At 43.3% G+C, this 26,643-nt stretch overlaps 1 protein-coding gene and 2 non-coding genes across 3 annotated transcripts; 2 read left to right on the forward strand and 1 right to left on the reverse strand.

Moving 5' to 3' along the window:
• The first annotated feature begins 7,339 nt into the window (after positions 1–7,339).
• LOC130701868 (uncharacterized) lies at positions 7,340–13,453 on the forward strand. Its single transcript, XM_057523660.1, has one exon. It carries the CDS (start codon positions 7,340–7,342, stop codon positions 13,451–13,453), a length of 6,114 nt encoding a protein of 2,037 aa, XP_057379643.1.
• A 287-nt stretch (positions 13,454–13,740) lies between these two features.
• Positions 13,741–13,812, forward strand: Trnaw-cca (transfer RNA tryptophan (anticodon CCA)). Its single transcript has one exon. It is a non-coding gene; the product is annotated as a tRNA-Trp (tRNA).
• Positions 13,813–25,887: 12,075 nt separating this feature from the next.
• On the reverse strand, positions 25,888–26,005 carry Trnal-caa (transfer RNA leucine (anticodon CAA)). Its single transcript has 2 exons — positions 25,968–26,005; positions 25,888–25,932 (listed from the first exon to the last, which is right to left on the reverse strand). It is a non-coding gene; the product is annotated as a tRNA-Leu (tRNA).
• Between the last annotated feature and the right edge of the window lie 638 nt (positions 26,006–26,643).

Genomic DNA, 26,643 nt, shown 5'->3' on the forward strand with positions numbered 1-26,643 from the left:
CCGTAGTTTGTGATTGCACCAATGATTCGTTGCTGCTTACCAGTTCTCTTAGTTCTTCTTGACATCGCGGCCACTCTTTGTCACATTCTTCCAACGTCATTTGTTTGTTTACTTCGTGGTGTGTTAGACATTTTTCATTTGGTGTTTTTCCATTTTTCAATAGTCCCCAGGCAATCATGTCCCAGATTATATTTCCGCTACCGTGATTAGTTTCTAAAATTCCTCCGAATATGGCGAATTAATCGTTGTTGTGATTGCCTTTCGTTGTTCTTGCTGAATTTCCTGCATTTCTGCTAATGTTGTGTCCGGGAAATTTTCTAGGATGTCAGGATTGGTGTTTACAGTTTCGAAGATCCATTTTTGTGTTACGCTGTTTTTGTCCTCTCTGCACTCTGTTAGTATGATAGCTTGGGGTGATCCTAGTGTAATACAGAGATATGATTCTTCTGAAATTAATTGATAATTTTGTTGATCTAGGATCCATCTTGTTGAATATTCCGAACATTTGGCTACAATCAGTCGGCCTGCTTCTCCCTCTGTTATACATAAATCACCGTTCTGTACTCAGATTGTTTGGTCAACGATGTATTCGAATTCTGATCCTTGTGGAAGTTGATCATCGTTTTTGAGACGAAAGTGAGCATTTAATTGGTTGCTTTCTTCAGGTTTGTATATTATATATATCGTTGCGTTGTAATTCACGAACCGTTCTTTCTCCCCGATTCTGATTGATTGTGAATATCCCATTCTTATTGATCCCCAGGCGTACGAAATGCTGTAAAGACATTTTCCTGAATCTTCGAGAGGAGTGTTTAGCAAGAATTTAACTTCCTGCTGAATGGATCGTTTCCGTTTGGCTATTTGGATTTCTCTATAATCCTTGCACACTGATGTATCTAGGTGAGTATTAAGTTTGCATGTTTTTATAGTTGTTTTAAACATCTCGTACAGTTTTCTTGTAGTTTCCATTGTAAAAATTAGGTATGTAAGCGGTATACCCACAACTTTGTAACCTTGTGGTATGATGTTTTGATCTGGTTTGTTGAGGAACAAAATCTCAACCTGTCGATTTGTGTCGTAGAGACGACTAGTGTTTTCGTGTTCCGGCATTGTTGGAAGTTCCAGATATCCGCTTCCCTTAATCAACGTTTGTGAGTATGAGTTATTTGTTGTTCTATCTCCCCACACTATTGTGTTTTGATTTTGAATGAAGTGCCCTTCCTGCTGGGTTGTGTTTAACGGTCCAAAAGGGCTTTCAATTGGGTCATCCGGTTTTTCCTGCCGTAGCGTGATTTGTTCCGCTACACAGTTGAGGGTGTGGCATTGTTTTATGGCATACCGTTGCCTTTCGCCTGTCGGGGTGGCTGTAAAACTCAGTCCTGCTGGTCCGGTCTGCATATTGTTATCACCACACTTCTTGGCGTTCACCATTTACCAGCATTCCAGTGGGGTTGTTAGTTTAGTTTCTTGTGAATATATTGTGTCGAAGGATCCAATCCAAAATGATCCTGTTATTTTCTTCGTTTTCATCCATTGTTTGCACGTCTAGCCTTTCCAAGAAGCTGCTGGTTTCTGCGTCGTTTTTAAAGTGTACAGCGTGGGTATTCTGGGTAAGTGTGCCGTACCTGTTTCCTTGTTGTTGCAGTAATATGGTGCTTCTATATCTAAAATTCCTCTGGTCTTTATATTGTTACAGTCGCATACGGTTGAATAGATGGGATACGTTGATGGAATGATGGTGAGCAAGTGGATGAATAATAGTATCAGTTCCATCTGTGAAGAGAAAATTTGAAGGTTTCTTAGAATCTCGATACTCCTTGACGTTGCCGTAAGTTGTATCGTGGATTCGTCATTCTAGTTTATGCAGGTTTGCTTGGTGTGGGAAAAGGAATGTTTGGTGCGATGATCATATAAGATGCCTCTTCGGTTGCACGAACTGGACGCGTTTCAGGAATAAGTTGTTTTTTGTCGTTACTGAATTGTTTTCTTGGTCTTCCTGGCCCCTTTCGTACTGTTTCTTTTTTCAGTTGGTTTGTCGCGTCTGATGTTCCTTCTGCTCCTGAATTTCATTTGCTCTCTCAAGTTGTTCTTGTTTCCTTCATCGCTCGATCTTTGATTTTCTCTTTAGTCTTTCACTTTCCTTTCGAATATTTTCAAGCTCTCTTATAACAATTTCTTTTTCCGTTGCCCTTGTTTCTACTCGTGCTAGTGTCACTATGGGAATACGGCTTAGGGTGTCGCCGTTTTGGTGCGACTTCCCAGGCCGGTACCCAATGACGATGTCAAATTCTTGTAGTTTGAGTGCCCATCTAGCTAATCTTCCTGCGGGTTCTGCCTTGCTCATGAACCATTCTAAAGGTTTATGGTCTGTAAATACGGTGAATCTGCGTCCGTATAGATATGTCCTAAACACATCGATTGCGTGGATGATTGCGTAAGCCTCTTTCTCTGTGGTTGACCACTTGGCCTCGCGGTCGTTCAGATGTTTAAAGCTATACGCTATGACGACTTCCCCGACTTCAAGATGTTATTCATTGCTCGTTGGAAATTGCTTGGTGCATTTGTTAATCCAAATGGCATTCTATTAAATTCGTATTGTCCAAATTCACAGATGAATATGGTTTTGTGTTTATCGCTTTCTTCTAACTCCATTTGCCAGTAGCCGCTCAGTAAGTCCAATGTTGAGAAGTAAACTGATCCACTCAATGCATCAATGGTGTCATCAATTCTTGGTAATGGGTATTTATCTTTTACAGTTATTTTGTTTAATGCCCTATAGTTAATACACATACGCATTTCTCTATCTTTTTTGGGTACCATTACTATGGCTGCTGCGAATGGACTGTGACTTTTCCTAATAATCTTGTTACTTATCATTACTTCAATTTTTGTTTTGACGATAAGTTTCAATGCTTCTTGTGTTCTGCGCAATCGTTGAGTAATTGGGGCGTTGTATCCTATGTTAATGGATGTTTTACGTCAGTTGCTAAACCCAAATCTGATTCTTTTTCTGCAAATAGAGATTCGTGTTTTTTCAATAGGATTTCGATTTTAATGCGTATCTCGTCTGAGATGGTGTTTGCTTCACAATCTTGGGTCTGTCTAATTCGCTTGGATTTCTTGTTATTGTCTGATTGGGAGAAAGATTCAAGGCTGCGATAATCTGTTTCGGTATGGCCATTGTTATAGTTATTTTCTGTTGAACGGTGTGGAATGAGTCGAATGTGGATGCCTGCTTTGCCAAACGTTAGGCTGTATATTGGGTGTATGTTCCACTTGGTTACTTTCCAAAGCTGTGTTCTATCCCAAAATGGTCGTAGTTAATCCGCCTATTTCTAGTATTAATTTTTACATTGTTACTCGATAAAAAGTCCAATCCTAAAATGCAACTTTCGTTTAAGTTTTCCATGATATAAAAAGGATGGTTATAACGTGGTTGTCGTTAATGATAATTGAAAATTCATATTTCCCAATTGATTTTAACGTTTCTCCTGACACCGTTCTGAATCTTGGTGAAGGGGTGTTTTTAATTCTTTTAAGCGTTTCTGTGGTCTTTAGGTTGAATAATATGCTGTTTGAAACTAAACTGGCTGCAGCACCTGTGTCTACTAAAGCATGAATTTCTTTTTCAAAAATTCTAATGGGTATACGTATTAGTTTGGGTATCGCTGATTCTAAATTATATGTTGAGGGGTTGTCTGGTAGGGATATTGTGTTTACTACATTGGACGGCGGTTCGGATTGTTGATACGTGCCACATCTGTCCAAACATTCTCGTGCAATGTGTCCTTTTTTATTGCACTTGTAGCAGATAATGATTCTATTTCCAAGGGTGTCGGTGGAGTTTGGTTGGGTTTGTCGTGGCTGTGGGTATTGATGAGAATAGGATGGGTTTTGGCCATACAACTGTTGATTGTTGTGCTGTTGAAAGTTCGGTTGATTGTAGTGTACCGGTCTGCTGCTGTATGGTGGTCTCTGTGGTGTTTGTTGGTATGTTGGGAAATTGGATTGTCTATACCCCGTGGAACTACCTTCTCTTCGTGGTGAAGTATAGTTGCTGCGGTATGGGCTGTTACGATTAAAGTTTCGGTCACTACTGGAACCTCGACTATTCGGCCTTCGTGAAATCGAACTCGCGGATTTTGTGGTCTGGAGTATCGACCACTTGATTGTGGAGATCTTGTTCGTATCGATCTAAACTCCCTCATCACAGATATAGGATTTCCTAGGCAACAAACGTGGCTAACGTACATCTATTTTCGCGCCTATATCAGGCACGTCCTGGTTGTCCTAGTGGGACGGATTAAGGATGACTTGTGGCTTTCAATTGTTGTGTGGGATGCATCCTGGAACCTTGCAATGATGGCGGTTTTCCACTCGTCATAACTTAACTCGTCACCTTGCTCTTCTACGTAGTTTCCATGCCATTCTAGGGCATCACCTTTTAGTCTGTCGGTGAAGAAAAGTATTTTTTGGTTGTCGTCCCAGTCGTTGTTGCGTGCTACATGTTCTGCGTCCTTCAGCCATTCTGTTATTAATTTATCAGTGCTTTTCCCTTTGAAAAATGGAATTGACTTTTTGTCTTCTCTCGAAAATAATTCTCCTAATGCTTTTACAATTGGTTGGGTTGTGGATGTATCGATATTATCGGTATCTGTTGTGTCGCCGTCAATTCTCGAAAGTCCCATTTTGGTTTTATGTTTGAGAGTCTGATACTTTTGTTCTAGTTGAAGGAGGTTGTTGTTTTGGATCTTGATTTGGTTTTTTAGGTCGTCGTTGAGTTGCTGTAGCTCGGCAATTTGTTCTGATTCTAACTCGTAGTGAAGGGATTTGTCTCCTTCTGTTAGTGAGGTTAGATCGTTAATCTCACTCACTAGTGATCTCTCCTAGTTCGTTGGAGGCGTCTAAATCTTCGGTTTCCGCGAATGTTATCTGTTGCCTTCTATATTCTTTTATTCTGTTTTCCAGATACTTGATTTTTTCTTCTCTGTCTCCTGCCTGTACGTTGGTTTTTTTTGTAATTCCGTTTCAAGATTTTTATTCTTTGTAGTACTATCTTTCAGGCTTCTTCGTAAACTGGCTTTTTCTGTTAAGGTTTTTTCAAGGTTCTCTCTTGTTTCTTTTGTTTCTGTCAGAAGTTGCTCCGCGGTTTCTAACCTCGTAACCAGTTGTTTTCTTTCACGTTCAAGTTTGCTAATTATTTCTTGTCCTTCTCTTTCAACAGCTATGTTGTTTTTCTCTCTTTTCCGTAAAAGGTTTTACAGTTGATTTTCTGTTGCAGTGGCAGTTTCAAGGCTTGTTTCTAATTCGCTGGTTCGATTGGCAGATTTTTCTAGGGAGTTTTTGAGTGTTTCTTTACTTTCTTGGAGTTGCTCAAGGGAACTACTTAAGGCGTATTTGAAACTCTTTGCCTTTTTCTTGTTGCTATCTAGCTGTTTTCGCAAGCTCTGTAACTCGAAATTGAGGTTAGACGAATATTTTTTCTCTGCAATCTGCGCAAGTATTATTTCTTTTTGCAAAAAACTGATGGTGCCGAACAGGAATTCTTTCTCTTTACCATGCACAATACTAATCTGTTGTAATAAACTGTCAAGGTTTCCGGTGTTGCCACCGAGGGATTCTACGTAATCGTTAAGTGTCTTTGCGGTGTTTGTAATAGTTTCTGCTGTTATACCACGTGGTACTTGCAACGTTTGTTCTAACAATGAATATGAATACAATTGTAATACGTTGTGGGTCTCTTTACTAACTTCTTGTTTCTTGGATTCTATTTGTTTGATATTCGCTTTTGTCGTGGTGGTCTGATAGGTTTTGTTTCGTTCTGACTCTTGTTCAAATTCTAAGTCCACAAGCGTTTTCCAATGGTCTAAAAATTTTTCTCGAAGACAGTTGGGATTTTGGTTGGTTGTGTCTGATTCGAGTAGGATGGGGTACAAAGGTGGAGATAGTTCGTCGACAATGTTTGGATACAAAGTATTCTCTTTACGAGTAGTCTCTGGTACAATATGATCAAGCGGCATTCGCTTACCTTTGATGGTGTTTCCTTGGTCTGGTAGAGTTGTTGGACTCGTCGGGGAAATGTAGAGCACAATCACTGAAATAAGGTACGGGTAAGAAACTTATTACTGGACAACAAGTTTAAGTCTCGTTGGGACCTCTAATTGTAATGTTTCGAACCTCGTGTATTGTCAGTGGATTGCCGGAACAATTCCCAATTACAAGGTAAAAAACATGCGGTATTTATACTACTACAGAACACAAATATTGAAGGTAAAGTGGGAGGAGATACGTTCACTTTCACTTGTGAAACGCTTGAGGGATGAAGAAGGTGTGGCTGTCTTTGGATAGCCTTTGGGCTCGTTACACCTGGAATAAGTTAATCATAATTACGTGTGTTAACCAAGGTTGCCATTGAACGTCACTGTGACGTTGCTGCAATATTTACAACACATGTTGATCATTACTTAAAAGATCCTCACAAACATAACGAATTATTCACTTAAAACCTAAATGATCTTCAAAATCTAATTACTCTTAAAAAATGAAATAAAATAATCTTACCAATCAATTTCAATGTTGAATTGCCGATCTTGATCAACATAATGGGATGGAATACGTGATATATGCATTCAACTTATTGAATTGGTGCTGTTCCGAATCCTACAGCCCCAAATAGTTAGAAGAGGCTTTATCTAAAACGGTATTGTGCCATAGGCGAAAACGGAGGCAGGGGAACGTAGACGACGCAACGAGGAGGGAAGATCACCCTTTCGCAAAACGATTAGAGACAAGAATTTGCCTGTTACAGTCGCGTCACTCGTTTTCCCGTAAAATATTGTAACTTGTAAAATATCAGTATTGAGCTAACGTGCCCGTAAATAAAATACAGAGTGCGAAATTTACATGCAATCTTAAAGTCAGTACGTATCGTTAACATTTTGGTGCATCGACCGGGAATCGTGAATCCCAACGAACTGATCCGTAAATTGTAGTCGTCTTATCGCTCTGTATCGTCCACATCGTTTACGCTACAGCACGAAAACTCATGCTGACGTTGTCTCCTATCAAGAGGATCTACAATCAAGCGTTACCTTTAGAACAAAACTTAATTAGACGATTTACGCCACATGTGCTCGCCCCTATAGCACATTGAATCGTCTACGCACGAAGTATTGTCCTAATAACTTGATTGTCGAAACCTTAGCTTGTACCCGTCTCGTCGACAAGCTCATGCCTTTAAATAACGTCTAAAGTGCATACTCGCAAATCAGTACCGCGTGGCAGATCACGTAACACGTTGCGTAAACTGATCCCATACGTCATCCGTTGTCATTCAAGCATGGCCAACGAAGCTTTCCCCCTCGATGTTATTCAAGAAGAAGAACCGGAGGAAGATTTGGAAGAATGGCAAAGGACAAACGACCCCGCTCAGCTAAAACAGCACCGTACGCAGGCCAAGAGAATCCACACGATGGCACTCAATCAAGCTCTCCTTGCCGTCCGAATGCAGGAAGATGTTGGAACAATCGAGATTGAGCGAACAAGCCTGGTTCGTGCATACGACATCGTTGAAAGAATTCACCGTCGCTACGTGGAAGTCTGCAAGTTCGACGGCGAAGATCTAGACAGAGAAACCAGCTGGGGAATTGATATTTCCATCAAACACTCGAGGGCGTTAACCGACATGGCCAACTACATCGACTCCCTTCAGGCCCGCGCAAGATCAGTTGCAGGTTCCAGCCGTAGTAGTGTTTCCAACCGTTCATCAACCTCATCGACACGACGTAAACTTCAGGAGGCCGAGCGGTTAGAAAAGGAAACGCAACTAAGGATTCAACAGGAAAAAGCCGAAGCCTTACAACAAGCCGAAGAGGAAGAACGTAGAAAGCAGTTCGAACTTGGCAAGATGCAGCTCGAAATCGCCAGAAAGGCAGAGGAAAAGCGGGTTGAAGCAGCACGTAAGGAACGACAACTGAAAATGGAGTTAGAGAAGCAACGTTACACTAGCTCCTTGTTACGTAAACAACTCGCAGACGAATTAGCGGAAACCGAAGAGACGGATGAAATCGAAACGTCCGGGTTTGATAAAACAGATGTCTGGAAAACTTCTAACGTCCCATTTCATGCACCCGCTACGCCTGTTCCAGAATTCTGCATGCCGTACAGACCAGCAACGACAACGCAACCATGCTCTCAACACGGGCCGGCTGCGTCCCAACAGCCGTTTACGTTTGACCAGCCATCTTCGTCGTTTCCTAACTTGAACGTCAACGCCTCAAGCTACGCACCCACAAACATATTCGATCGGGTAGCTCAGCAAATCAACTCCAGCGCACGTCCGCCGTCACATCCAACAATCGCGATGTCGGCGCCTCCCGTACACAACCGATTTACGCAACAAACGTTTCCGTCCCAGAGACCAGTTCCTGATTCGCAACCAACGGTGTACTCCCCTGATGCCTGGATATTCACCGTGAATCGTCATGACGCACCTCCGACATTTCGTTCATCATCGAGACCGCCGAAAGCTGAACCACCGAAGTTTGACGGCAACCCGATAAACTGGCCTATGTTTATCCAGTCATTCAAGGTTCAGATCCACGACACATGTTTCAGCGATGCCGAACGTCAACATCATCTACGTGCATGCCTGACGACCGAAATTCAGAAGAACCTCGGTGAAGTTCTACTCAACCCTGGATTATACTCCTTTGCATTGAAAGAGCTGCATCGGAAGTTCGGAAATCCAAGAATCGTATCAACCGCCTGCTCTTCATTGCTTCTAAAGCTACCTTCGTTTAAAGATAGCGACTACGAATCTTTAAAGCAGTTTTCGTCCACACTCCGTTCAGTCGTCGCAACTTTGCAACTGGGTGGATATGGATTGGAGCTACACAGCAGCACCACTTTGGCTCAATTGGTTGGAAAATTGCCGCCCAACCTACGCAGTAAATGGGCCGAAGTGAGCTATCGAATTCAAGATAGATTGCCTACGATACTCGACCTGGACACGTGGCTCGATGACGTTACGATGGCGGAGTATTTCGTCCGTGTTGGCGTCGACCCCACATTCCAGCAAGGCAGTCATCCGAAGACTCGAGAAAACGTCCACAAATCGTCTAACGAAAAACCGAAGAAGTCGACCACGCCCCCTATGGTCTTCTCCACAACCGTAAACATCGCATCCTGCCCATATTGTGACGGTGCTCATCGCCTTTACCTCTGTGAGAAGTTTAAGGCGTTAAATCCCACGGAGCGATCGGAGGTAGTCAAAGAAAAAAGATGCTGTTACCGGTGTCTCGACGACCGCCATCTAAGTTCCGAGTGTAAAAGGGAAAAGGAATGTGGAACAGAAGATTGTAAACGTCTTCACCACCCTCTTCTCCACGGAGCACCGAGGATGTATCCGAAAACGCCACAATCGAGCCTGACGTCACACTCTTCTCGAAAGGGCCCATTTAACGGCGCGGTCTCCTACGGCTACGAAAACGAAACGACCCTGCTGCCTATCGTCCCTATGGTAATCGAAGCTAATGGTCGAACCTGGACCGGGTACGGATTGTTGGATCCCGGTAGCCAAATCTCAATGATAACCAACGCGCTTGCAAACGAATTGGGACTTCAAGGCGAGAAGGGAATTTCGATAATCGGAACGTACCACGGCCGCGACCCAACTGCACACACGACAAAGGTGTCCTTCAGAATCTCGTCGTTGGACAAAAGCAGTTCTTTCGAAATCCCGAACTGTTACTCCGTTCCCGTCTTAAAAATCAAGAACGAAAACGTCGATCTAAAGAAGCTTGTCAAGGATTGGCCTCATCTAGCTGGATTGAAGGTTCCCGCCCAAAATTCCGTGGACGTGAACGTGTTGATCGGCTCGTGTGATATGGCTCCGCAAGAAGTCCTTGAAATCAAAAGAGATCCGTTGAACGAGCGAGCTCCGCGAGGTCTCCGAACAGCCTTTGGATGGTGTATAGCCGGTCCGATTTCTCCGGCCGCCGTTGCACAACTTCAGTGCAACTCGCTCTCATTAGCGCCCCCACCCGATCAAGATCTTGTGAATGCGATCGATCGCTTTCTACTCACCGAGACCTACGAAGCCCGAGCAGGTGTCAAGGTGCCGGTCAGCGACGATGAATTACGTGCAAACAAGATCCTAAACGAAACGACAAGATTCGTAGGCGATCGTTACGAGTCGGGACTCCTCTGGAAAAACGAAGAGCCGAACCTCCCCGACAACAGCCAGTCTACACTAGCTCGCTTCCTAAAGCTAGAACGAAGACTCATCGCCGACGAAAATCTTGGTAGAAGATACTCCGCTGCAATCAACGAATACATCAGCCTTGGTCACGCCCGAAAACTTTCAGCCGAGGAGGTCGATTACCGTCCAGCTGGCCGTACCTGGTTTCTACCTCACCACCCTGTGATAAATCCGAAGAAACCTGACAAATGCCGCCCAGTTTTTGATGCCTCCGCGTACTACAAGGGAATGTCGCTGAACTTTGCCCTGCTGAAAGGACCTGACCTGCTAACCAACTTAATTGGTGTGTTGCTACGTTTCCGGCAACATCCGATGGCATTGAGCGCGGATATCGTAAAGATGTTCCACCAAGTAAGAGTGCGGCCACAAGACGGGCCGGCACTTCGCTTCTTCTATCGCGACCCGGGTATACAGGAACCGCCCTCCGTTTACCAAATGAACGTGCAACCCTTCGGCGCAGTTTGCTCCCCGACAATTTGTGCTCACGTTCTACGTCAAGCAGCCGAAGACGGTGGGATTGATGCAGCCGACGCTACGAAACAAGTAATCGACCATTTCTACGTGGACAACTGGCTGACGTCATTCCCAACTGCCGAAGAAGCTATTCAGCAAGCGAAAAGGGTGACAAACGTTCTACGTCGTGCAGGATTCGAGCTCGCCCAGTGGGGCTCATCATGCCCGAAGGTTCTGCTGTCGTTGCCTGGCAACCCAGTTTCGTCTATCGACTTAGCGCTACACGGAATGCCCATAGAACGGACGTTGGGCCTCTCACTCGACTACGGTAGCGACTCGTTCGTAGTGAGCGCAAGCATTAAACTGGATGGAGAGACGAAACGTGAAATACTACGAGAAACGTCAAGCGTCTACGACCCATTTGGTTTTCTCTCACCGGTGTTGCTACAAGCTAAACTCATTCTGCAAGCTGTATGCAGAAAATCGGTTGGCTGGGACGATCAACTAGACCAGACGACCATCGATGAGTGGCAAAATTGGGCCATCTCCCTCTCGAAGCTAAACCCGCTTTCCGTCCCACGATGTTTTTACCCAGAGCTACCAAAAGCACGAGGTGTGGGACTGCATCTGTTTGCTGACGCCTCCGAATCAGCGTTTGGTGCCATTGCCTATCTCCGTTTCGACATCCCCGACGGCGTTAAAGTGTCATTCGTTATGGCCAAGGCAAGAGTAGCACCTATCAAATACGTTTCGATACCCAGACTTGAGCTGTGTGCAGCATTACTCGCCGCCCGCCTAGCATCAGTGATCAAGTCAGAACTTCGACTAAAAATCGACCAAACCACATTTTGGTCAGATTCGACAACGGTTTTGAGATGGATCAACTCCCCACACTATCGGTTTCATATTTACGTCGGAAACCGAATAGGCGAAATATTGGAGCTGTCCGAAAGTAGTCAATGGCGTTACGTCCCTACGGCTCAAAACCCAGCAGATGACGTCAGCCGCGGCGTCACGTCATCTGAATTTTCCATCGAACATCGTTTCTTCACCGGTCCGTCTTTCCTCTACCAATCACCTCAAAATTGGCCGGCCTTCCCCGATGTAAAACAGGGAACTAACGAAGTAGAGGATCCCGAAGTTCGCTGTACGAGATGGGTTGGTGTGATTCTACACGTAAACGATTCCATCGACCAGCTCACCACGTACACCTCCCGCTATCCGTTTTTAGTCGGCGTTGTCGGCTACGTCAAACGTTTCATCAGTAACGCTCGTAAAGAAAAAACTCATCGCGAATTCGGCAAATTATCGGAAACCGAGGTCAAGAATGCGGAAGCAGAATTGTTTAGGCGCGCTCAGATGTCTGCCTTTCCAGAAGATTATAGCAATTTAAAAGAGGGAAAGCAGCTCGATCCTGGTTCAAGCCTAATCACGTTAACGCCATTCATCGACCATCAAAGAGTTTTACGAGTCGGAGGACGTATTGAAAATGCTCCAGCTGCACCTGAAGCTCGCCATCCGATCATACTTCCAGCTGATGAGAAAATCACAAAGTTGCTAATTTATAGTCTCCACCTCGAGTTCGCACACTCCACTACAGAGAGAACCTTTCACGAGTTACGAAAGGTTTACTGGGTTCAACGTGGACGAAAAACGGTGAGAAGAATTATCAGCAAGTGCTTCAAATGCAAGCAACACTACGCAAAAGCACTCTGCCCGATGATGGCCGCCCTTCCCGGTTACCGTCTGAAGCCTTTCTACCCCGCCTTTACACACACCGGAGTAGATTTCTTTGGCCCGTACAACGTAAACATATTCAGACGGAAAGTAAAACGCTGGGCCTGTTTGTTTACTTGCATGTCATCAAGAGCCGTGCACTTGGAAATGGCATACTCTCTTGACACTTCGTCATTCATCAACTGCATCAGTCGCTTTGAAGATCGCCGTACGACTCCGCAACATTATCACAGCGATAATGGCACGAACTTTGTTGGAGCTGTGCGTGAATTCTCCGAGTGTCTTCGTCGGATGGAACAACTAGCCATAAGAGATGGACGAAAACGAAGAACAGTGACCTGGAGTTTCAACCCACCTGCCGCGCCACATTTTGGTGGAACTTGGGAACGTCTAGTTCAGTCGTCAAAACGTGCCTTAAGATTCGTACTTAACGAACAAACCCTGACTGACGATACCTTAGTCACCACGTTAATTCAAGTGGAGAAACTTCTCAACGGCCGCCCGTTAACGTATGTAAGCGTAAACCCGGCGGATCCCGAACCCATCACGCCAAACCATCTTCTCCTTGGACACGAAAATCCGTACGTACCCTTCGACATGTTCGACGAAAACGACATGACGACCAAAAGGCAGTACCGCATCGCTCAGTACCTCACGGATTGTTTCTGGAGACGTTGGATGAGGGAATATCTGCCCAGCCTTACGGAAAGACGGAAATGGCTATACGGACAAAAGAACCTCAACGTTGGCGACATCGTGATCGTTATCGAGCCAGACACACCCCGTGGAGAATGGCCCATCGCTCGTGTCATCAAGGTGTTCTCTGGACCAGATGGCGTGGTCCGCTCCGCGATCGATCACCTACGTTCGGCCACCAAAACCTCCGAACTTCATCGCCCAGCTGTGAAACTCTGCTTGTTGGAGTCTTGGGATACGGATGGTGCGTCCGCTTACGAACGCAGGGCCGGCTATGTTCCGAATCCTACAGCCCCAAATAGTTAGAAGAGGCTTTATCTAAAACGGTATTGTGCCATAGGCGAAAACGGAGGCAGGGGAACGTAGACGACGCAACGAGGAGAAAAGATCACCCTTTCGCAAAACGATTAGAGACAAGAATTTGCCTGTTACAGTCGCGTCACTCGTTTTCCCGTAAAATATTGTAACTTGTAAAATATCAGTATTGAGCTAACGGGCCCGTAAATAAAATACAGAGTGCGAAATTTACATGCAATCTTAAAGTCAGTACGTATCGTTAACAGGTGCATACTATAACACCATCACTGTTGTAGGATTTCGTGGCGCAATGGTAGCGCGCCTGACTCCAGATCAGGAGGTTGCGTGTTCAAATCACGTCGGGATCAAACGGCTTATTCAAGTTTTTGTTTGTGAATGTATGCTGCAACGACAAACGAGGCAGACAAGTCTAGGTAAATACTACTCATATTTTCAGGGCGTGTAAAAACACGTGACTAAATACATTTATCAATGCTTTTATTGTAAAATGCATATTAAAATGCGCAAGCTGTTAGAGAGCTAGCAAAAAGTTTGATGCTATTCAGAGACGAGAATCTTGCCAATACCATGTCAGGATTTACCCGCGGTTCCCGAATGTGATGACGTAACGGTTACTTAATCGATGAACTATGATAACACATCATGCACAACTTGAATCTGCTACGGGTGCTAAGGGTCAATTTTAGACGTAAAATGCATCGACCGGGAATCGAACCCGGGCGGCCCGCGTGGCAGGCGAGCATTCTACCACTGAACCATCGATGATGAATATATATGCTTTGTTTATCAATTGCATTCGTTAAAGATAAATTAAAATGCCTATTTATATGCCTACGGAATAAACAAAGTTTTTGTTTACGTTATTGTGTTACATATAACTTAATATTTCATATAAGTTAGCAGATCGTAGTTTCGATCTACGGACCTCTGGGTTATGGGCCCAGCACGCTTCCGCTGCGCCACTCTGCTGTACGAAACTAATCGCTGTATTACGGAGTCCCAGTTATGGCTTACGTAGCATTTGTAACTGTTGTGTTACTAAAATGCATAAATAGCACGCTGGGACAAAAGCATCGATGCCAAATGTTAGGAAATTCTTCCTATCCTTGGTTTTCTTTGAACCTTCAACCAATAACAACTTTATCACCACCGGTGCTTTAGCAACCACACTTTTAATGGGAAATAGTCTGTTGAACTGTCGATGTGCATTTGCTTCTGCGGTATTGGAAAGCACAGAAAACGTCTGCCAAGTATACCTGGAATAAGTTAATCATAATTACGTGTGTTAACCAAGGTTGCCGCTGAACGTCACTGTGACGTTTCTTCAATATTCCTCCTTTTCCGACAAAACAAACCTTTTGTTATGTTTTGTTTTGTTTTGTTTTGTTTTGTTATGTTTTGTTTTGTTTTGTTTTGTTTTGTTTTGTTTTGTTTTGTTTTGTTTTGTTTTGTTTTGTTTTGTTTTGTTTTGTTTTGTTTTGTTTTGTTTTGTTTTGTTTTGTTTTGTTTTGTTTTGTTTTGTTTTGTTTTGTTTTGTTTTGTTTTGTTTTGTTTTGTTTTGTTTTGTTTTGTTTTGTTTTGTTTTGTTTTGTTTTGTTTTGTTTTGTTTTGTTTTGTTTTGTTTTGTTTTGTTTTGTTTTGTTTTGTTTTGTTTTGTTTTGTTTTGTTTTGTTTTGTTTTGTTTTGTTTTGTTTTGTTTTGTTTTGTTTTGTTTTGTTTTGTTTTGTTTTGTTTTGTTTTGTTTTGTTTTGTTTTGTTTTGTTTTGTTTTGTTTTGTTTTGTTTTGTTTTGTTTTGTTTTGTTTTGTTTTGTTTTGTTTTGTTTTGTTTTGTTTTGTTTTGTTTTGTTTTGTTTTGTTTTGTTTTGTTTTGTTTTGTTTTGTTTTGTTTTGTTTTGTTTTGTTTTGTTTTGTTTTGTTTTGTTTTGTTTTGTTTTGTTTTGTTTTGTTTTGTTTTGTTTTGTTTTGTTTTGTTTTGTTTTGTTTTGTTTTGTTTTGTTTTGTTTTGTTTTGTTTTGTTTTGTTTTGTTTTGTTTTGTTTTGTTTTGTTTTGTTTTGTTTTGTTTTGTTTTGTTTTGTTTTGTTTTGTTTTGTTTTGTTTTGTTTTGTTTTGTTTTGTTTTGTTTTGTTTTGTTTTGTTTTGTTTTGTTTTGTTTTGTTTTGTTTTGTTTTGTTTTGTTTTGTTTTGTTTTGTTTTGTTTTGTTTTGTTTTGTTTTGTTTTGTTTTGTTTTGTTTTGTTTTGTTTTGTTTTGTTTTGTTTTGTTTTGTTTTGTTTTGTTTTGTTTTGTTTTGTTTTGTTTTGTTTTGTTTTGTTTTGTTTTGTTTTGTTTTGTTTTGTTTTGTTTTGTTTTGTTTTGTTTTGTTTTGTTTTGTTTTGTTTTGTTTTGTTTTGTTTTGTTTTGTTTTGTTTTGTTTTGTTTTGTTTTGTTTTGTTTTGTTTTGTTTTGTTTTGTTTTGTTTTGTTTTGTTTTGTTTTGTTTTGTTTTGTTTTGTTTTGTTTTGTTTTGTTTTGTTTTGTTTTGTTTTGTTTTGTTTTGTTTTGTTTTGTTTTGTTTTGTTTTGTTTTGTTTTGTTTTGTTTTGTTTTGTTTTGTTTTGTTTTGTTTTGTTTTGTTTTGTTTTGTTTTGTTTTGTTTTGTTTTGTTTTGTTTTGTTTTGTTTTGTTTTGTTTTGTTTTGTTTTGTTTTGTTTTGTTTTGTTTTGTTTTGTTTTGTTTTGTTTTGTTTTGTTTTGTTTTGTTTTGTTTTGTTTTGTTTTGTTTTGTTTTGTTTTGTTTTGTTTTGTTTTGTTTTGTTTTGTTTTGTTTTGTTTTGTTTTGTTTTGTTTTGTTTTGTTTTGTTTTGTTTTGTTTTGTTTTGTTTTGTTTTGTTTTGTTTTGTTTTGTTTTGTTTTGTTTTGTTTTGTTTTGTTTTGTTTTGTTGTCACAGTGGTCAGTGACTAGCAGTTGGTACTTGAGACGTTTTCGGTTTAAGCTGCTTAGAGACTCTTATAGGGATTCGTGACTACAAGTCACGTCCTCGGTAGTATAGTGGTTAGGGTCTTGAGGGAAGAAACTTATAGGTGCACGTGCATTTAAAATAAGACTATATATGACTACGCTAATCGGGCCTTGAACCTGAACGCACCCCAGGAACGTCCGTCGATACCAAGAATGGAGCGGATGTCGTCTTTCCTGGGGTACCATGATCCAAGGGACCCGACAACCAGGGGAAGAATCCTTCCAAGCAGAGAATATTTTTCATACTTCCGCTGGTAGGCAATCTCCATACTTCCTGGTTGGTCATAGCAGACCACGACGTTCACCATCACCCGGGAGCCAGATAGTTGGAATTCAACATCTGGTCTTAAGCGTTCCCCGGGGATGGCTTTGTTGACAGTGACGTCATGTCCCTGCTTGACTAGCAGCGATTCCAAGAGATCTTGGATGGTGTTGTGCCTCTGGGTGGCGAACTGGAGACCTTCTACACAGTTGTTAAGAACATGAAACCCGGTCTCGATTTCCATTCCGCATCGGCGGCAACAACTCGTGTCTTGTTCTCGAGAACAAAATACGAGTTGCCCCGAAGAGGAAAAATGTCAAGCCGGGCCCTGTGTAGGTATCTCCAGTCGCGGAAGGAGAGGGGCGTAAGGCAGGATACTAGGCGAGCCATATCCTTTGATGTTTCTTCCAGGGAGAGGCCAATAGCTACTACTCCCTGGTGGCTCTTGTCGGTTAGAAGGTTCTTAGTATAGCGCTGCCGAGCTACTTTCCGAAGTCCGCGGACTGCCTTGGCTGAGATTACGGAGAAGTCATCGGCGACAATTCTTAGGTTTTCGTCACCGGATACATCAATCCGTACTCCCAGTCGTTTGGCAGCTTGACGGGCAAGAGTCCAGAGATTGGATCCTGCCTCCGCGTACCTCAGCCTGTAGAGCCCCCCGTCCACGGATCCCGAAAGGTATTCCCCAACTGGTAACACTCCTGGATGCTCCGTTCTGAACCCTCGCCGGATGGTGTCATGGAGCTGCTCTCTGCATATATTCCTCACCGTAGGATCTCTACAAGTGAGAAGCTGAGCTCGGGCGATGGTCCAGATATCGGCAGACATCGGCCCCCAACCCGTCGGTCCGCATAGAAAAAGGGGACCGTTGCGTGGTTGGTAAATTGCAAATAAGGCCTAGGAACTTCCTGCACTCAGTGTCCAGTTGGGTAAGGGAGTCTTTCAGGACCTGACCCGAAGCAAGATGGTGGGAAAGGGAAGGAAGAAGGTGGCTACGGAAGATTTCAAGTTTTTGCCATGGTGCGAGATGGGAGGCGACAATCTTGTCAAGGTTAGGGATAAGGTCTGTGGGAGGGCGGAACCGCAATTTTCCGCCGATCGGTGTACCAAGATACGTCTCTTGGTCGTCTGGTCCCAGGCACCGGATTGGTTCAGTACCAATCCGGCACTGAGCATCAGACGGCTTAGCTTTGTCAATGAACAAGCAAGCACACTTCTCGGCGTTGAATTGCAGCCCCAAGGTGTCAGCGGTAAGGGATAAAATGTCTAAAATATTTTGGAGCTCGCCAGAAGAGTTTGTAACTACGGCAATGTCGTCAGCATATGCCGTGATCTTGACGAGCGAACCATATAATAAAAATCCGGGGTTGGTATTGGACTTGATTTCTGGCCCTGATGAGGGGCTCAGAAGCCAGGTTAAAAAAGGGCGTCACCCTGGCGTACACCTGCAGTCGGGGAATTGCGGATGAATTCTTTCCCTACGGCAAAATCCAACCGATTTCCCGAGTAAATGTCCGCCAGGATGCGTCGTAGGTCGTCTGGTATCGGAAGAGAAGCAAACAGCTCTCCCAAAATGGCGTGAGGCACAGAACCGAACGCATTGCACATGTCCAGCCACGCTATAGACATATGCCTACGTTTGGTCCTTGATTCCTCAACTGCCGCTTGCAAGAGGTGCGTGTGCTCTTGGATACCATGGACCCCCGGGAGGAAACCCTTTTGCTCGGGAGATAAGCAGCCAAGGACTGAAGCGACCTGCGTCAGTCTCTGGCTAATCACTCCCGAGAAGAGTTTGTAAATGGCAGGAAGGAGTGAGATTGGCCTAAAGTTGGAGTAATCGCTAGTGTCCCCTTTCTTCAAGATGGGGACAGTTCGCGATGTTTTCCAACAACTAGGAATCCCAATCTTCCACACCATTTGACAAACTGTTTCCAGCAGAATGCAGTTGGGGTCGAGGGCTCTAAGATGTCGGTATTCTAGGCCATCGACCCCTGGAGATGTATTTGTAGCCCGGTGAAGCTTAGCTTCAAGCTCTTGTTGACTTGGCGCATGGTTTAGGAAGTTCAGCTGGTCCCTTGATGGCTGGGACCAGTCGCAGGTGTCGTAGAGCTCCCTCGCACTCTTGCACTGCTGCAGAGGTGGGCTCGATCGGTGGTAAATCTTTTCGAGATATTCCTCTGCAGCAGCTACAGTACCAGTGTAGGAGGGAGAACGCTCTTCGAGCTCCTCTCGAACGGCTCTTCTTGGGTAAATTTTTAAGAGCCGTTGAATCTTCCTTGCTTCATACGCCTTCAACTCGATCTGTCGCCGGGCTTTCTGCATCTGCCGGTTTTGATTTCTTTTTCTGTTTTTAGGGTTTCCTCGGGGTTTTTCAGGGCTAGGGTCTTGTAAAATCTTTGCTTTGAGGAGTCAGTCAGCTGTGCAACGTTCAAGGACGCAATCAAGGTCGAAAGGAGTCTCGAAGCTCAGGAAGGCAGGTACCCAGAGATGGACGAAATCGCCGCCTCTTTGCTCTGCTCTTCCGAGTGTAAAGCATTCTTTTAGTAATTGAAAGAATGACTTTACCTTATTTAAGACAAATTGTAATAAGAAAATTAAACTCGGAATGCGTCACCACAATGTCGAATATATTTTATTCTAATAGATCAAAAGGATAATAAAAGAATACACAATTATACGATATAATGGGAAACGGGAATATAAAATGGAGTTATGTGAATTTAGTCTTACCGTCACCGCCGTGGCGAAGATAGAATAGAGATGATAAATGTTATACAGGAAAAATAAAGATAATAAGGCTGTCGGTCGCTCAAGAAGCGAGGAGGAGCACTCACAATAAAAAATCTGAATAAGATACAAATTGAACTCACTAGATTTTAGGAATTAAGCAGCACTTGTAGCACTAAGAATGAAAACTAAAACTGGAACTGGAACTAAAACAAGAGAGAACTGAAGAGAATTGAAGAGAACTGAAGAACTGACTTTTGGGAACAAAAGGGCATCCTTTTATATATTTAACATGTTTGAGGGAAACATAGCATTTCCGACAGATGAGCTCCGGATATAAGTTATTGAATATCTCACGCAGCAACATTTCATATTCATGGAAATGTATGGCGCGATGTTCGACGCATGAAGCTCATCCAATCAGCAATAAGCAGGATGTAAAGTATAATATAAAAATAGAATTCAAGGAAATGTCAATGACACTTGAATTACTATATTTATAATGTATACTTTAAATATAAAACATAGTATATAATTTTAATATAAAGAAAACAAACAATGAAGATAAAATACAATTAAAAGTTGTATTTTGATGACTTCGTTACACGAGCTACCCTAACTACGTCCTCGATTGATCAGCTGACTGGGGGGAGTGGTGGAGGTATCGAGATCAGGGAGAGGGACCAGGGTTTCTGGGGATACAAGAGGTGGGTTGGGGATTTCTGGTTGAGGGAGTTCATAAAGCCAACTAAAATTATGTGTGGTAAAAGATGCAGTGAACTCTCTCTCCCAATCTAAAATGGGACTCTGGATAAAATTTGCTGGAGATAGGACATTACCAACACCCTATTCTTCGATCACTGAGACTTCCACCGTGCAGCCCTCCTCACGGTCTTTCTCCGTAGCATAATTCTCCTCTTCGAGGGTCACTGTTACGGAAGATTAGCGGTCAGTATCTCCTCCTGTCACGCGGGAGGCCGGGGTTCAATTCCCCGCCGGGGAGAAAATGGGTTGCAGTGATCGAAAAGTAACGCTATTATTTCAGTACCCTTTTTAAAAAAAGAAACGGGAAAAAAGCACGCTTCTTCCCTACAAACTGTTTTAATTGTTGTGCTCTCGTAGAAACAAGTGTACAGGATTGAGCTTTGGTTTCTAAAATTTTGACACTTACATATGCTCTTCTCCCCACGAAACATAAGATTTTCACTCGTTGAATCTTGTATGACGCGCCATCTGCTGTTTGTTTCTTGAATCCTGTGGTGCAAACGATTGATATAGAGCCTAGCTTACGCTATCTTCTCTTTGTTTCGCTAACTACGTACGAAATGTGACTAAAAATTCCTTTGTCGAACGGCCGAAAGCGAGAACACTTTGAACGCCAATGATTATCGTTTGATCTTTCACATCGTCCTCGGCATCATAGTGTTCTGATACCCATTTTTTCCCTTCTGATAGAACGCTATGTGTCCATGCCTGAAAACAAAAAAGAAAATATTTAAAGCGCTATAAAATCAAGACACGACGAGCTTAGAAAAAAGAGCTAAAACACGACAACATTAGCAAAGGGGACTACATGCGTATTAAATATCAAATTATAGAAAATCGCGTAATATGTTATATAAAATAAAAACTAGAATTTAGAAAGAAGAACGACATGTTCACGTTCGTTTGTTGTGTTTAATCTGTAGGGTCAGTAGGGTGTTTCTTTGCCATTTCAATCTATCCGTGGATCACTGCCTATTTTGATTTGCTCCTGAATGTAGACCAACCACAGTGGTCAGTGTGTAGCAGTTGGTACTTGAGACGTTTTCGGGGACTCTTATTTTCGTTTTCTTAGAGACTCTTATAGGGATTCGTGACTACAAGTCACGTCCTCGGTAGTATAGTGGTTAGTTTTTGGAGGGGTTTCCGTTTGGGAAAAAACTTTTTCCTTTCTTTCCTCTGCGTTTGTGCAACTTTGGCCAACAGTTGATATTTGTTACTGATTTCTCTAATGAAATATTTAATATTGTGCGATGACCGAGAATCGAGCTCGGGTCGACTGCTTGGAAGGCAGCCATGCTAACCACCATACCACCATAGCGTTGGACAACCCAACAGATTTGAATAATAATTCCATTCACAAGGACATCGCCCAAGAGAAAAATTTGCCACCTGCGATTCCGCTAGGTGGCGTAGACGCCTATAACAACAAATTTCAGCTGCCGTAACTTTTACGTTATAAAACTTAAATTCCCTGATTTTCGTTTGAATTTTGTGATATTCAGGTATGTAAAGGTGTCGTGCATCTGGTGTTTACAATTTTTTGCTGTTATTTATCCTATTTGTAGAAATTTTTGTAACTTGTTTGTTGTATGTCTGTGTGTATTTTCAAGGACAAAGGCTTTAAATGGGTGTTGGCCAGTGCCATCTATTGTGCAACTTTGTAACTAATTAGTTCAATCTATTGCCAAAAGGTGACGCGATTTTCAATTATTATTTTTTTAATTGCAAGATCTGTTTTTTGATTTGTATATACCTTCCTTAACTTATTCAGTCATTTATTTCTTATGATCGTTTACTACACCATGTACATATATTGTTTAATTCCCCGTTTCTGTAATAACTGAATGGCAACCCTTGTAAAACACACACCTATACCAATAACACGAACACAAGACATAGTAAGGGTTCCTATACCTCTCCCTCCATCCATTCGGTCTGGGCATCAATCTTGCAAAGGAAAAAAGGGGAGTGGGCCATGGACAGAAGAAGACCGAAAGAAACACCTTTTCGACCACCTCAAGATTCAGCATCCTGAAAGGTGCTCTTACTCCGGTTTTCTTCTGCTCCAAATGTCGCCTGGAATTTAACAATTTCACTACTGCCGGGAGACACGAAAGAAAATGCTCTGGGGAAGCCAATTCAACATCGTTCTCCCTTGATCTGACTCTCAGGTCAGTGGGAGCGTTTTCTATGTCTTCCGATAGGCGAAGTTCAACTCGCAGAGTGTTCCCTATTCCGGAAATATTTGGTGACAAACTCATCCTGTCCTACCCTGGGGTGCCGTCTCAGTGCCCTAGGTGTGGTTGGGTAACACTTGCAAGCAACTGCAACACCATGCACTCGATGACGCGCCACCTGGAGATAAAACATTCACTTCGACTTGAGAAGTTTTGGAGATGCTCAAAGTGCGGGATTATTGACCAGGGTAAGAAGATGCACGCTCATGACGTAAAGTGCATGCCGTCGTCTTCTAGCCAAAGTCAAGCCCCTCGAACCATTGGGTTACCAACAACCCTAGTAACGGTATCTACATCACCGCAGCCGATAACGAACACCCCAGAGAATAAGTCCCCACCTCAAGAACCTCCTCCTTCATCTCATCAAGTTGAGGGGGAAGATACAGAAGATGCTCCGAACGACAGCTGGCTATTTTCACTACCCTACCGTTGCAAAGCGGATGCTTCAGGAATCGAAGAAGTTGATAGATCAACGAATTCCAATGCATCTCTTTCCGACACAAGCGTTCCACCAACAACGGAGCTTTCCTCGACGGAGCCACCACTCCCTATTGTATCGAGTCCCTCAACTACAGCAATAGAAATTCCACGGCAAATAACACCCACACCGGATCCCTTACAACGGTCGACCTTTGACGAAGCAGATGTTATGGTTCCCTCCACAGAGCAACCAACACAACGATCTGGACACTTTTTCCTTCTATGGGATAATGTTTTCAGAAGTTGTAATAACATGGAGGATTTCAACAATGTTTTGGGGCGTTGCACCACCGATTGGCTTGCTAGAGCTTCAACCACAGAGCTACCATTTCAAGAACAGTGTCCCAAGCAAGGAAATCCTCCAAGGGGATCAAGACATCGAAATCAGTCCCGACAGCTGCAAAGACTTCGTCAAAGGAAAAAGTCAACACCCGAAGAGGCAAGCCGTATTCAAAGGCTCTTCAACATCTATCCAAAGAGAGCCGTTAGGCAGGTACTTGGCGAAAAGTCTTCCCCCTATAGTGGCACCACTGAGGCTGCGGACCGACACATTCAACGTACATACGTCCGTCCTCATCTGCCGGCAGAAGAATGCACTAGGGCTAGACGACTCTTCGACGCCTGCAACTGGTCAAGCCCGACAGAAGATCAGTTAAGTTTTTTGAATCGGCCGCCATCCAGGGAGGAAATTGAACAGAAACTCCGGCGCGCTACCAATTCCGCCCCGGGAACTGACGGAATCGAGTATCGCCACATAAGAGCCCTCGATCCTCAAGGCCGCCTACTCGAAGTTATCTATGAAAAGGTGTGGCAGTTTGGGATTCCAAGTGCTTGGCGGAAGTCACGAACGGTTTCCATTTTCAAAAAAGACGACCCCAGTGACTGAGTTCTCTAACTTCAGGCCAATCTCCCTTCTTTCTACCCTCTATAAAATTTACTCTGGCATCATAAGCCAGAAAGTCACCACCATCGCAGTAGAGTTAGGCTGGTTATCCCGGGTGCAAAATGGATTTTTACCAGGCGTTCATGGCATCCAAGAACACACGCAGCTTCTTCAGACTGCCGTGGAAGAAACAACTTCCAAGCGCAAGTGCATGTCCATGGCTTGGCTGGATTTGTGCAATGTATTTGGTTCAGTTCCACATGAGGTGCTGTTCGAGTTGTTTCTCTCTCTTCCACTGCCAAATGGCCTGAAGCGCATGCTCTCCGATATATACTCTGGAAACATCATGAACTTCTTGTCGGAAAGGAGTCTATATCTATATCACCATCAGCAGGAGTTCGGCAAGGTGATGCTCTCAGCACCACCGTCTTCAACCTTGCCGCCGAACTACTGACCCGAGCAGCACTGTCGGAGAGCAACCCTGGAATCGACCTCTTCGGAAAAATTGTCAAGGCTACAGCCTACGCCGATGATTTAGCGGTAGTGTCCAATACAGCCCAAGTACTTCAAGAGACACTTCACCACTTATCACGAGTAGCTAAAATCCTGGGGCTTAAGTTCAATGCCGAGAAGTGTGCAAGTCTAAACTTCATCAGTGGGAAAGCTTTTCAAGTAGACCTATTTGTTGAAGGGAGACCAATTAGATCTCTGGGTCCAGAGGATCAAGAGGTCTATCTCGGCACTCCAATCGGCGCTAAGCTTCGGTTCCGCCCTCCAAATCAGCTCATCAGTAATCTCGACAAAATCGCTACATCTCTACTAGCACCATGGCAGAAACTTGAGGTATATCGGAGTCATCTTGTTCCATCGCTATCTCATCATTAAGCGTCTGGAAGAGTCCTAAAGGATGTCCTCACCTCCATCGACACCGAATGCCGCAAGTTTCTTGGACACATTAGCATGGTTCCCAACACTGCCACGACAACATTCTTTTACGCTGATCGTCGAGTAGGTGGCCTCGGAACTTTCAGCCTTACTGATGATGCTGACATCTGGACCCTCGCAAGAGCTGTTCTGCTGCTCACTAGCAAGGATCAGCTTATGAAGGACATCTTCACGGAACAGCGTAAGGATACCATACTGCGAGGGTTTAGAGAGGAAGCCCCAGCAACTCTTCCGATTGGGGAATACCTTTCCGGGTCTACGGAGGCCGGTCTCTACAGACTTCGCTATGGTCCGGCTGGTTCCAACCTGTAGACACTCGCTCGCGGAGCTGCCAAACGCCTAAGAGCAAGGATAGATAGAAAACGGTTTTCATGTCCTCAACAACTGTAGAGTCAATTTGCCTCTGGCTACGCAAAGACATGACGCCGTTTTAGAGCTCCTCTACCAGTTGATATCTAGAAAGGGGTATGCTGCCACCATCAACCGGGAACTACCAGAATCGCGACTGAAACCCGACGTCGAGCTCCAAGTTTCAGGTTCTCGTCTGATGATTGACGTCGGGGTTTCCTACGACCTACCTGAAAACCTCGAAGCAGCATACAATCGGAAAGACGCCAAGTACCAACACCTCGGACAAGTGCTACCACTAGTGCTTGGCTCCATGGGTTCTTGGTATCCTCGGAACGACGATATCCGATCTCTTCTAGGTATTGACCAACGCAGCTGGTCGTCATTCCGGAGGAAATCAAGATTGACGGCGATTAAAGGATCTATGGAGATGGTAAAGGAACACCTGGCTAGCACAAATGCTCCCGACACAGAAATATAAAACGCTTACCTCCGGTTAACACCCCGTAAATAGTATTGGAAATTGCACTCTGAACTGTATTCTACTTTTTTTTTCATGTTATAGAGCTTTCGTGTAAGTAATTTTATGATCTTGTATGTCTGTTTTATGTTCATATCTCTTCATGCCATTTCGCCCTTGATGAAATGTGTGCCATATATGGTTGTTCCAGGAAGGAAAATAAAATTCTGTCATAACCACTATACCACCATCGCGTTGGACAACCCAACAGATTTGAATAATAAATCCATTCACAAGGACATCGCCCAAGAGAAAACTTTGTCAGGAGTGGGATTTGAACCCACGCCTTCATTGAAGACCAGAAATCTGATGCTTCTCTCTGAGGAGCAAGGTTTTACCCTTGAGTCTGGCGCTTTAGACCGCTCGGCCATTCTGACATGTGTTTATCCATGCCCATGGAACCACACAATTTCCATAAACCATGATCTGTATTGCTAATCTGGCCTTGAATCGAAGTGCACCACAGGATCATCCGTCGACGTTGGTATCGAGCAGTTGTTTTCGTTACTGCGTTGTATTCCAAAAAGGGGGCTAAGTGTGGGTAATTACTATTAAACGGGTTAATGTTAAGTTATGCAGATCGTTGCAACAATAAATTACTTAATTCCATTTAGTCTAGTGCTAAGTTTTTAAAGAGGTTTTCCAGTGGAAAGTAAACTTGTCTCGGGCTTGTGCATTTAAAATAAGTAAAAATAATCGAAAGGCATTACAATGCAATAAAAGAGAAATAGATATTAAAAAGGGCATGCCAATCTACTGGGTAAGAGGTAAATACGTGGAGAGAGGGTTTTCCTCGTCTTCGGGGTTTGGTGCACCGTAGTGGAAGTGGACACACACCGTTTCCGAAGATCCCATGATTGCGCTCTAGGGGGAAAAGCGCGTTATTGTTAAATTATGCAGATTTGTGCAACAATAAGATAGACTAATCCCATATTGTTTAGTGGTTAGTTTTTAGTTTTTGAAGGGGTTTCCGTTTGGGAAAAAACTTCAATGTTTGGGAGTGCAATAAAAAATA

This window comes from Daphnia carinata, chromosome 7, assembly GCF_022539665.2.
Source record: "Daphnia carinata strain CSIRO-1 chromosome 7, CSIRO_AGI_Dcar_HiC_V3, whole genome shotgun sequence".
Lineage (NCBI taxonomy): Eukaryota > Metazoa > Arthropoda > Branchiopoda > Diplostraca > Daphniidae > Daphnia > Daphnia carinata.